This window comes from Hydra vulgaris, chromosome 12 (genome assembly GCF_038396675.1).
Source record: "Hydra vulgaris chromosome 12, alternate assembly HydraT2T_AEP".
Lineage (NCBI taxonomy): Eukaryota > Metazoa > Cnidaria > Hydrozoa > Anthoathecata > Hydridae > Hydra > Hydra vulgaris.
Window position 1 is genome coordinate 50,295,789 of NC_088931.1, and position 12,654 is coordinate 50,308,442.

General features: G+C 26.0%; 1 protein-coding gene across 1 annotated transcript in view; it reads right to left on the reverse strand.

Moving 5' to 3' along the window:
- The window catches only part of LOC105845853 (uncharacterized), a 201,050-nt gene that overhangs the window by 102,186 nt on the left and 86,210 nt on the right, over positions 1-12,654 (reverse strand). The window contains exons 12-16 of the mRNA XM_065813584.1: positions 9,863-10,282; positions 9,475-9,567; positions 8,865-9,311; positions 8,512-8,756; positions 4,084-4,186 (exon numbers count right to left, since the gene is read on the reverse strand). Of these exons, the coding sequence (XP_065669656.1) occupies positions 4,084-4,186; positions 8,512-8,756; positions 8,865-9,311; positions 9,475-9,567; positions 9,863-10,282 (1,308 nt within the window). The remainder of the gene's footprint in view (positions 1-4,083; positions 4,187-8,511; positions 8,757-8,864; positions 9,312-9,474; positions 9,568-9,862; positions 10,283-12,654) is intronic.

Below are 12,654 nucleotides of genomic sequence, written 5' to 3' on the forward strand. Positions count from 1 at the left end.
CCATTTTTTTATGTGGTTCGGTTTAGCACCTCCTCACTCTATAACTTTTCTCTTTGTACTTTATCTTTCTCCTTCTTCTTAAGACTACACTCTTTTAGATGTAATTTCTAATAAAATTGACCATGCCCTTTCTCTTTAACTCAGTATTGTTGTTAATGGTTAATTTAATGCTCATCAAACAGAATAGCTTGGCTCTAACACCAAACCCTGCTAGCATTAAAGCCCATGACTTCTGTATTTCTAAATCTCTTACTCAGATAGTAACCTTTGTGACTTGTTTTCCAGACTTAAAACTTATAATTTGTTTTACCTAATCTTTTACCTTTACTCCTTGATTTGAATCATGTCATACCCTAGCTTGTATTCAGTTTCTCCTTGTTCTCATTTAAGTGGTTTCATCTTTGAAATGATCTCTATAAATCTTTCATTTCGTACTTCTTCTACCCTAAAGCTAACTAGGATTCTTTTCATTATTTTTTTGTCACAATCCAGGTGCTGATGTCTTTTCTCTCTACACTGATAAATGTGCCTCCTATGTAACTATGTAAGTATAGAAACTTTTCAGTTCTAAGCCAAGCTTCATTCTACTCCAAGATTTTAAAATTCTTGTGAGACTGTTATATCTAATCATAATCACTTTTATCTTTTTCAAAAGAACAACTCTCTTGAGAACAAACGCGTTTTTTATTGTAAAAAATAATGTAAAAAGGTGCTGTTTGTTGGTTAGCTCCATTATTTCCAGTTTACCAAGCCTTGTATCTCTGAAGTTAGGCTTTAGAGAATTTTGTAAAATCTTTACCAGCCTCATTAACAAAGATAAGTCTAACATTACATCTCAAATTCATGGGATCTTATTACTTCTCCCAAGGATAAGGCAGAAATATTTGCAAAGCAACTATCTACAAATAACAAATCACTCCAACTTCTGTTGTTAAAGTCACATCTCAATTGAACTCTTCAACATCCCTGTTGTCAACATACTCTATGTATGTGTGAATTATTATAGTAGTTAATAAACTTATAACTTTTTATTTTAGGCCTTTCTTTCTGATGAGTCTTTCATGATGAAACAGTGTAAAATTAAGAAAAAAAATTAATTGATTTTTTACTTTTCTATAAAAATTAATTTTCTACTTTTCTATGCCTTGATCTTCTGATACCAATTCTACCTGATCAAATTAGATTAGCAAGAATTGCAAAATATCAAATCTCAAAAATTGCAAAACATCAATTCTATCTGATTAAATTTGATTGGCGAGAATTGCAAAATATCAATTCTATCTGATCAAATTTGATTGGCAAGAATTGCAAAATTATTAATTAAAATTAAAATACCTTCAAAAAAGAAAGTTGAAGTGATTAGGTTAAATGTTTTTGGTTATTGGATTAAAAAGAGTTTTGAGTTCATAGCAATCTTTAGTTTACAGTATAAAAAAAGGGTCAAAATATTACTGAATAATCAAAACTATAGAATTACAAAAAATACCTAATATTTTTGATTGGTGGAATAAACATATTTTAAGATCATAATTATTATTTATAATTTCAAAGTTAGAAAAAAAAATTAATTAGTTAATTAAGTGTAATGAATTTTTATGAATAAACTTAATTTTTTTGAATGAAATAAATTTGAAATAATAACTAGAAATGTTAACATTTTTTCAAGTCCAAATAATAAACATAGTGGTCATAAAAATTTAGGAAAAATAACTGTTTACTTTACTTAAATTGTTTAACCTATTATGGAGCCTTGTTGCCATATGGCAACAAATAACAAGATGCAATTGATTGACCTTTTTAATTTTTTACAATTTTTAGTGTAACAGTTTTTTTTTAAGTGATTAAAAGAAACTATAAAATAAATTAAAATCATAAAGAGGCGGACAAAATACAACAGATAATTATTTAATTTAATAAGAAATTAGTATCTGAATCACCCACAAAGAAAAAAGTAAAACTTTTTACTTTTCTTTAAGAAAGAAAAGTAAAAAGTTCAAAATAATATGGATTTTCTTTAAGAAAATCCATATTATTTTGAATCACCCAAAACAAAAAGTTTTTTAGTAAAAATAATACTTAATAGCTCTTTTTAGTTGGAACTTTTATTGGTAAAGCCTTAGTACGCCTAGTTAAGTTTTTAATAAGAAGTCAGCATCAAAACCAGCTGCTAAAACTCAATGATATTAATTGTTGTGAAATCAGTGCATGATATTATTAAATTGCTGCTTTTAATAATATTTGATTCATATTTTAAAACTGGTATTTTCTCGACCAAATGGATATAGCAAGAGTAGTTCCTATTTTAAATAATGCCAACAATTCTTTTGTATCCAACTGTATGCCTATATCTTTACTATCTATACTATACCTATATCTATACTGTTTTTGAAGCTACTTAAATACATCATGTACAATAGATTATATAAATATAAATTAATAACATAGGGGAGGGTAAAGCACCACACTTTTGGCTTTTGCTTTGTGATAATTTTTTTGTCAGGGTTTTTTTTTAAGCATTGTTAAATTTGTAGAATTAATTTATAGCAAAAAAATTAAATTTATTTATTACCATAATATAATAGGTTAAATTTTTGAGACTATTTAAAGTAAAGTTAAAAATCTGTATCAAGGTACCCTACCCATGGGGCACCTTGATACAAACTTCCTTAAGCGCATCCTTAAAAAAGTAAATAAAAAGTATAACTTAGAGAAAAGCCAGATTTTTACTTAAAAGACAAATTAATAATTATAACCCAAATAATGCATTCAATTGTCCTAATCACATTTAAGAAATCCATATACTGTTTTAAATGTCATTCTTAATCATCAAATAATAATGGCTCTGCATTGAAATTGGATCTTCTAGTATTATATTTACATAAACCTTATAAAAATTAACTGTAAATATTAAAAGAAATGATTTTTACATTTGCTTAGGACACAATAGAGTACTATTCTACAGTTTTAGGGCCCCTTACGATTGCTGTATTAAGTTGCCTCAAACTTGCTCATAGAAAACACTTGCTTTATTTTTAGTACCAACTTGTTTTTTCAATAGTTTTGTTTAATGAAGTAAAGAGCTTATGGATTGTAGTTTACAAAATAATATTTTTTTGCGATAGACACATTGAATAACATACCTTAAAACTTAGCAACTTTAAAAACTAATAAATTACTTTGTCATCAAAAAAGTACAAAATTTGACTCATTGCAGGCCTAATGATATCATATGAGTTTTTTACCATATAAAGATGAGTGTCACAACTTGAGATGCCTCCAAAATTACAATGTTTCTTGATACCCCATGCATCTTAGTGCTCCACTCTCCCCATATAACTATATTTTTTGTAGGTACTACTTTTTAAGATAACTTCTTATGTCAAGACTGCCATCACAAATGTACTCTCATAGTGTTGCATTTTAAAGCTACTCTAATTTTTCTATTATAATCATTTTTCTGTTATAACTATTTTAATATATGGTATTGAAACTATTTCACTTACTCGGGAAAGTTTTAAAAAATACTCAGGAAAGTTTTCAAATGCTCAGCCGCTGCTAAAATGTTTTCCTTATGATAATATGAACTCATTTAATATTGGCATTTACCAGGTGAGATCTTTAGCCATAATTCATACCTTTATAATATTTGCCATGAAAACACTTTATTCTCTTAGACACCTTAAATATAAATTTACTGACAGCCCAGATTCACAAAATAAAACTTTATTTTGTGAATCTTTTTTATAGTTGTTCATATTTTACTATATTGATATAAATAAGTTTTCGAGATTTTCATTTTCATACTCGTTTTCAAAAAAAAAATTAATAAATAAAAAAAACAGCTCATCATCAATGTTATTTACAGTGTATATGCATAATCCCTTTAGACAAATGGTTTTTTATATACTGAAATATTATCAGAATATTATTGATAAGAGTTATATCAATAAAACAAAAAGGAGCATTTTATTTACATTATGAGTTATTTAAATGAGTTTAATTTAAACTATAAATTTATTTTAAATAATACTTTTTTTTAATGCTTACAAACAATTACATAAAAAATTAAAAAAATAAATTAACCTGCTAAATTTGTTTCTCCAGTAGGACAGTTTTTAAAAAACTTAAAGCTACTAAATGCAACATATCCAGTTTGCAGTCTATTTTTTAAAGCAACAAACTCAATCTATATATTTGAAAAAAGAAAAAAAAAAATCAGGTAAATTTCTTTCCAGTCAATCCATAAACTCACCATTCTCTTTCCGTTTATTTGTAAAGTAATGCTTCTTGTTTTTTTTTTTAAAAAAAAACATTTTTATATTTTGTTACTTTTTTTGAATTAAATAGGGATGTACCGGAATTCCCTTTCGGCTGGAACTTGTGACTAATAGGTCACTTCGGTTCCGACCAGAATTACAATATTTTAGGCTGGAATGCCAGAATTCATTTCTTACCTTTTTTATAAGACATGTGCCACAGACAGTGTAAATTTAATCAAAAAATCTTTGTCCTACAGGGTAACAAAGAACTATAGGTAAACCTAGGTAAAAAATACAAATTTCTTAACAAACACAATGTAATTTTATTTGCAATAATCGATTATGTAAGGATTACTAGAGGTCTAGAAATATTGTAGTGCAAAAAGGGTTGCTCTCCAGTTTTGGGCAACAAACTAGCTCTTTTTTCATCAAAAATGTTACTTGCCTCTGAGAACAGCCTTATTTTAAATGTTTCTTAAATTTTAAATAATTTAAAAGTATAGGATGCCTAATACAGGAAATATTTCAATTTTAACCTAATTGGAAAAATTGAAAACAAAGAAACAATTTTAAATATAAATTTTATGTAGGTTAAAAATTTCAATAAATAAAATTATAAGAAACAAATAAAAACAACATATTAGATTTAAATGAAACAAGAATCAAATTAATGGAATAGTAACACATGATTACATTATAGGTTATAAATATATATTATATAGCCACGATGCTAAGGTGCAGGCTTACATAAACATAATTATTGTTTCGGACAGAATTCCTGCAGTAAATTTATTAACAATTCTGGCTTTTGGCCGGAATTCAAAATTTCTAATCTGGCACACCCCTAAAATTAACATTAAGACAATTATAATATAAATAGTTGTATAAAAAAATAAAAAGGCGGTTATAAGTGCCAATTTCAAGAGGTCAATGAACTAATTTTAATTTAGGTATTTATAATAGGTTAACAATAGACACACCTGATGTTGGCCTCAGATGAGTCACTGGAAATAAACAAATAATGTTAATGTTTAATGGCAAGTATGTTACGGCAACAAGGGTTAGTTATAACTCCAGTTATCCACCCAAATATATGTCATACTGACATTCTCATCACACCAAAGATATTAGATGTCAGTATGACAAAAAACACTAGATTTAAGGTTGGCTCAGTCAATGCAGGTTCTATGCTAAAGATAAAGTGGATAACTGAAAGTAGAATAAAGTTAGTCATTAAACCTCTTGCTCTCTGCACAAGACTCACTGGAAAATAAGTACAGCTAAGATCGTTAGATAAGCTCGCACAAAATCATATAGATTATGTGCAAAAAAATTTGGTGTTATTATATATTGTTATTGGTAATTTTTGAAAAATTGATGCCCATATTGCATGTGGAGACAAGTAAATGTATGCTGGTGCATTCACAGATGGTTTTAAGAGCACGTGGAAGTAGGTTTGGCCTAAGAAATATTGAAAGAGAAATATTTTTAGAAGTTTCAGATGTTACAAAATTTATAATTTATAAAAAAAAAGGACAACAGAAAGTAACTTATGAGCCGAGCACCTTTAAGAATCAAGTGAACTATGACAATTACAACAGCACAGTTCATTGTAAAATTAATGAAAAATCTAAAAAAAAGACATTTTTTTTGTATGTGCAGGCTTTGAAAGTTGAAAGAAAACAAAAGATGTAATCATTTTGAGAAGAAAACTTAAGTAAAAGCCAAAATCAAGTAAAAACTAAATGTGCATAGCACATTTAACTTTAACTTTAGTAAAGTAAAATCTGCTATGAGGTTTTATTAGGCAAGACTGCTAATCTTTCTGGTGTGCTGATTGAAATGTTGAATCATTTAAGTAGGTGTTGTAATTATGATGATGATAAGGATAAAACCCTAAAATGATTGCAAGCAAAGTTAGGCGGTGAAAAATAGTACAAAAGGCAGGTATGCAATAGAATGTAGCGTAGAATCATATTGAGGATTAAAATTACTTGACCAGGTAAAAGTCTTAGAATAACAGACAACAAATAAAGGAGCAGTATATTTATCAGCAACATATAAATTGATTTTATGGAAAGGCCAGAAAAGGAAGCAACAAATGGAATATTTATTGTAAGGCAAAATCTTGAAAATTTTTTGGAGAAGAAAAAATGAGTGGATAGCATTTAAGTTCCTCGTAAAAGCTAATAATAGATTTCCAAGAAAGATGATGTGCTGGGCTTTAGGGTACTTAAAGCCCAGCACATTATCTTTAGTAATAAAATAAGTAATAAAATATATATATATATATTTTATTACTTAAGGTAATAAAATATACATATATATATATATATATATATATATATATATATATATATATATATATATATATATATATATATATATAAATAAATATATAAAACAAAGATAGTTTTTAAAGTAAAGGTTGTTGTGGGGTGCAGTAGCCTTTAGCCTTAGCCTTTTATTATAGTTTTGGAAATTCTCTCTAAAGAGCTCTGAGTTGGATTATTACAAAAATTAACAATAAATCCTGTATTTGAAATCAGCATAAATTAATTTATGCTGATTTCAAATAATTTAAAGACAGGAAAAAATACCATTCAAAATATAAATTCAAAAGATAATTTTTAAAGTAAAGGTTGGTGTGGGGTGCAGTATTTAGCCATTAGCCTTTTATTATAGTTTTGGAAATTCTCTCTAAAGAGCTCAGAGTTGGATTATTACAAAAATTAACAATAAATCCTGTATTTGAAATCAGCATAAATTAATTTATGCTGATTTTAAAGACAGGAAAAAATACCATTCAAAATATATAAATATAAATTCAAAATATAGTTCATAGAACTACCTCCTTTTCTCACAGCAAAAGGTGCATCATTAAAGATTGAAAGAACACAAATGTCTAGAGAATTATGATGTATAGCTTTAAGACATCGGAAATTAAAACTGATGATGCCTAGAATTTTTTTTTGAACAGAGAAGATAAGCATGTAGATCAAAAAAGTGCAGATGACAGGTTCAACATTTAAAAAGTTATCAGATTCAGGAGAAAATGATAGATGTAAAGGTAAGAAAACTTGGAGGAAATGCATTACAGATGACATAAAAATCCAACTAAGGAAAGATGAAGATCAAGATTTTGTATATTGAAGAAATGGAAATTAGAGAATCAGAATTAGAAGAAATGTTTACATTGTACAACCACAGAATGCTTAAACAATGATAATAATAAATAACCTAAAACTATGAACTCTAAAACTATGATGGTTTAACATGTCTCAATTTACATTCAGAAATTTATGTTTAAAAGATTTACACTTACATTCTTTTTATAATTTATTTATTCATAATAGCAGTTCAGTTAATTTTCTTTAAAATTAATAATATTTTATATATTTATCAAAGAATTCTTTCAAAAAAAAAAATTAGCAGTTATATTATTTTTATAAATCATTTTATTTTTAATTAATGTTATTTATATTTTTAATTACATTTTTTTTTTTTTTTAGTTAAAAAATATAATTTCAATTTATTTTAATTTATAAATTTTTATTTAACTGATTTATTTATTATTTATGTAAAAACTTTTTTGACTAAACAAAAATTAACAATATTAATAATTATTAATAATTAAACTCAAATTTTGAATTTTAAACTTTGTTGATAAAACCAAAATCACAAAGCTTGAAGTAATTCAGTACAAAAACTCTGTTTTAGTACGGAAACACTCTAGAGCACACAAAAAAAATTTTTTATAAATCAGTTATTAATCAGCTAATAATAAACTTTGATTAAAAACTTATAAATTTTAAATTTTATATTTCATACTAAAAAAATTATTTGCCTTTTACTTTTGTTATTATTACAACTTAATTATGTTTCAAGTGATTTACTTATGTTTCAAGTAATTTACTTATGTTTTCAGTGATTTACTTATGTTTCCAGTGAGTTGCTCATGTTTCAAGTGATTTGCTTATGTTTCAAGTAATTTACTTATATTTTAAATGATTTTCTTATGTTTTTAATTTATTTATTTATATTTAAGTAATTTATTTATGTCTTCAGTAATTTATCAAAACTTCTAATAATTTATTAAAATATATTCTTAACATAATTTAAGTTTTAGGCAAAAGTTTGCAAAAAGCATTACTTTAGGTTTCATAGGAGACTAGCCAATAAATTCCTTTTATTTTATAATACTTTTCTTAATTTAAAAATAACTAACAACAACAACAACAAAAATAATTACTGTCTGAAACTTTTGAGAACTTAAATCAAGATCAACTTTTTTCCATTTATCTTGTGCCTCTTGACGATAATAGTATGCCAATCTTGTTTTTATATTGTTTATATTACCAAAAATAGCAAGATTTGAAAACCCAAGCCCTCCAAATTTAAATTCGAAAGAAACACATTTTCCAATAATATTAAAATTTACTTTAGTAAACATATCTTCTATGCTGCTCTGCATAGCCTTTGCATGAATAAAACCACCTTAAAATTTAAACTTTTAATTAATGAAAAAAGCATTGAAAAAAAAGATTTATTAAAACCCAAAACAACAAACTATGATAAAAAAATACACACAAAATATTTTCCCACCTGGTTGTGGTATATTATACTTTATTCTCAAAAAACATTTTGGCTGAATATTTAAAATATTTATTTTGAATACAACTGTTAGAGGGGTTGCTGTATCAGAAAATACTCTTAGCAGTTCAGTCAGAACAGGACTTGTTATATTAATGCTATTGTCTTCTTTAGAAATGTCCCAATTACTTAACTCAAAAAATTCAATGTTTGAACTGTTGAACACTTGAATGCTGATTGTATCATGTACGTTAGAAAACAGTAAGTTAACATTCAAATAAACTTCAAGCAAAAATATACTATTAAAATCCAAAACAATATCATCAAAAAAAATGTATGTGCAATTATTGTTTGTTTCAACTATGCTATCATAGAATTGATCATCTTCTAAATAATCATCTTCAAAAACCTCAAAATATGTTATCATACTACTTGCATACTCCACTGTTGCAGTCATGTCTAAAACACAACAATAAAAATAAAAGAGAGATAATATAAATATGATTAAATACAAAAAAAAAAGAAAATGACACTAACAAATACAGTATTTATGATCATTGTATATCTTATATCTTTCATCTTTCAAAAAAAGTTATAAATATTTTAAATAAGGAATAAATACCAAGAGTTTCACAAGGACATTCTCCATTAATGCAATTACAATCTGAACCATAAAAAAAATCTGGCGATACAATGTTTGAATAACTATACTCAGCTAAAAAAAAAGGAATACAGTTTTTTTTTTGATTCTCGCTTTTATATTTTTTATTTCATGCTTTTTACTATTGAGTTATTTTGATTCTTTTGATTATTTATGAAAGTTTTAAAGTTTTAAGTTAAATAATAAAAGTTATTTTATGTTTAAATATTGTGCAGTTTATAATGAGTATGTTCTTTAAATACAAAAAAAAATTAATTTTCATTTAATTACTATAATTTTTTTTTTAGCTTATTTTTATAGTTTTATTTAAATATTTTTTACTTTATTTTTTAACAAATTAAAAACATACCAAGAGGGGCTTTATAAACAATTTGAGAAACTTCCTCTTCTGACAAAGGTATGTACCATATTGAAATCTTTGAAAGACTTGCTCGAATGTCAGATTTAAGGTTATAATAATCAGCAAATACAAGAAGATACTCATTAAACATAAAATTTGAAAAATTTGTTTCTGCACTAATTCCTCCAGTATCTTTCAAGATATCATTATAATACAAATATAAAGTATCATTGACTACAGACCAGACAAGAGTAAGAGTGTAAGGAGCTGATGAAGGATTAGTCATTGAAACTTTATACTTTCCATAAATTGTTACCACTGTAGCGGTTATGTTATTATCAGTTAAATGAATTTGAAACCCATTACCATGAGTAGCTGTTTGATATCCACCTAAACCAGCAGATATTATTGGAGATGTCCAATATGTATCTAAACATAATACATACATATATACATAAAATATGTACATAAAATGTGGTAGTGATGTAGTGGTAGAGCTCTCACCTCATAAGTGAGAAGATCTGAGTTTGATTCCCACCACATCCCTGGTTAACCCCGATCAACTTGTTTCTCTGCTTGCGTACGGAGTCATAGAGTTGGGAGAGGGTGCTTGCCACAATTAAATTAGACTCCTCAACTGAAGTGGCCTTCATGACTTGGGGAGGTAAATTAAGATAAAATAATTAAAAAACAACATACATACAAACATACATACATACATACATACATACATACATACATACATACAAACATACATACATACATACATACATACAAACATACATACATACAAACATACATACATACATACATACATACATACATACATACATACATACATACATACATACATACATACATATTTTTCAATAAATATAACATTAGAGAAAAATTTCTTTAAAATAAATTGAAAAATCCATCAATAATTATCAATAAAATGTTATTATTCAACAATGAAATAGTTTTCATAAATATAACAAATAAATTTTGTTAAATCATATAAAATTTATTAATCTATTACAAATGGGAATTTAAAATATTACTGATAGTGCAACACTTTTTCTCTGGGCATATCACCTTGTTTATCAAGGTTTGTGTTTCGGATTTGAAGAGTTGAGAGAGGGTTGTAATCGCAATAAGGTAGCCTTCTTAACTGTAGTGGCCCTCTTAACCTTGGGGAGGTGAATAACACAAATAGATAAAATAATACTACACTTTTTTTTTGAAAAAAAAAAAAAAATCAATATAATTTTTTATAATATAAGTATAATAACCTATATAAAAATTTATACTGATGTTTTTTTTTATTTTTAAAAAAACCCATAAACAGTAAACAACGCTGTCTGCATTGTAAAAAGGTGTCAGATTATATTCGATTCAATAGGAGCCAATTTTATAAACATAAAAAAAGAAGTTTTTTTTGTAAAACACAAAATGCATAAAAAGCACAAACGAATGTAATCAATTGTTATAAACATATATAAAAATAGTTTTTTTGAGATAAAAACTTAGCTCAATAATCCAATGCTGTAAACAAATATGGAAGTCATATTTTCAGATTTTTTAGATTTTTTCAGAAAAAAATACATTTTTACAGTGGTGTGTTGGTGTGTATTCAGGAATCCTGCACACACACCAACACACCTTTTGGTAAAAAATATACTGAAATTCTTTAAATGATTAACAAATAAACTTCTATTCATTTTATTTATGCATTAACAAACATTTTTTAATTATACGGTTAAAGTGTTAAATTTTGAGCTCTAATATATTAGCTTTTTGCATAACAAAGTTTCTAACATCTGCCTCAAAAAAAATTGCATAAAAAGTTTTTTTATGTCACATAAATTGCTTCTAATGATTGTAATAAATTAAATGTATCAATGGTTAAATTAAGCTATTGCAATGATCAGATAGGAAACTGCTATCCTATATAAAGGGAAAGTGCAATCCTGAAATTTAACTAAAAGAAATCTAGATTGCTGATTTTAAAGTGTTAAAATATATTGCTAAATAGTTTTTTCAATTAAATTTTTTGTTATTTTTTGTTTTGTTATTCACCTCCTCAAGGCCGAGAAAACCACTACAGATGAGGAGGCTACTTAATAGTGGTTATAACCCTCTCTCAACTCTACAACTCCAAAACACGAACCTTAACTAACAAGACCGCTGCGCGGAGAAACAAGTTGAGCGCGGTACTACCAGGGATGTAGTGGGGAACTCTCGCTTATGAAGTGAGAGGTTCCGAGTTAGAGCTACACCACACTAATATAATATAAATTTAATATAATAAAGCTATTTTGTTTTAAATTTTCATTTATTACTTGCTTCACCAACCACAGGATTATTTAATTGTTAAGTAACCAAGGTATTTAAGTTGAAATCTCAAGTTTGTTATCTGACGATTTTACGCAATCAAAATATTTTGAAAATGATAAATCGTAAAAAATAAAATTTCTATAAGGTTTTTGTATTAATTCTATCTTTATAAAAATAAAAAAATTTAATCTATTATTAATTGATTATAAAAAAATAAATATGCAATAGGTAAAGATATAGTTTCGCTAACAAAATAAGAATTATAAATAAATAAAATTATTAATATATATAGTATACATAACCCACCCTAATATATAATATTCCTTATACATGTATATGTATATATATATATATATATATATATATATATATATATATATATATATATATATATATATATATATATATATATATATATGGGCAATTCCAATGCGGTAAATGAAAAAGTAGTCAAAGTTTATTCTCTTTTTCGTCATCTTTTA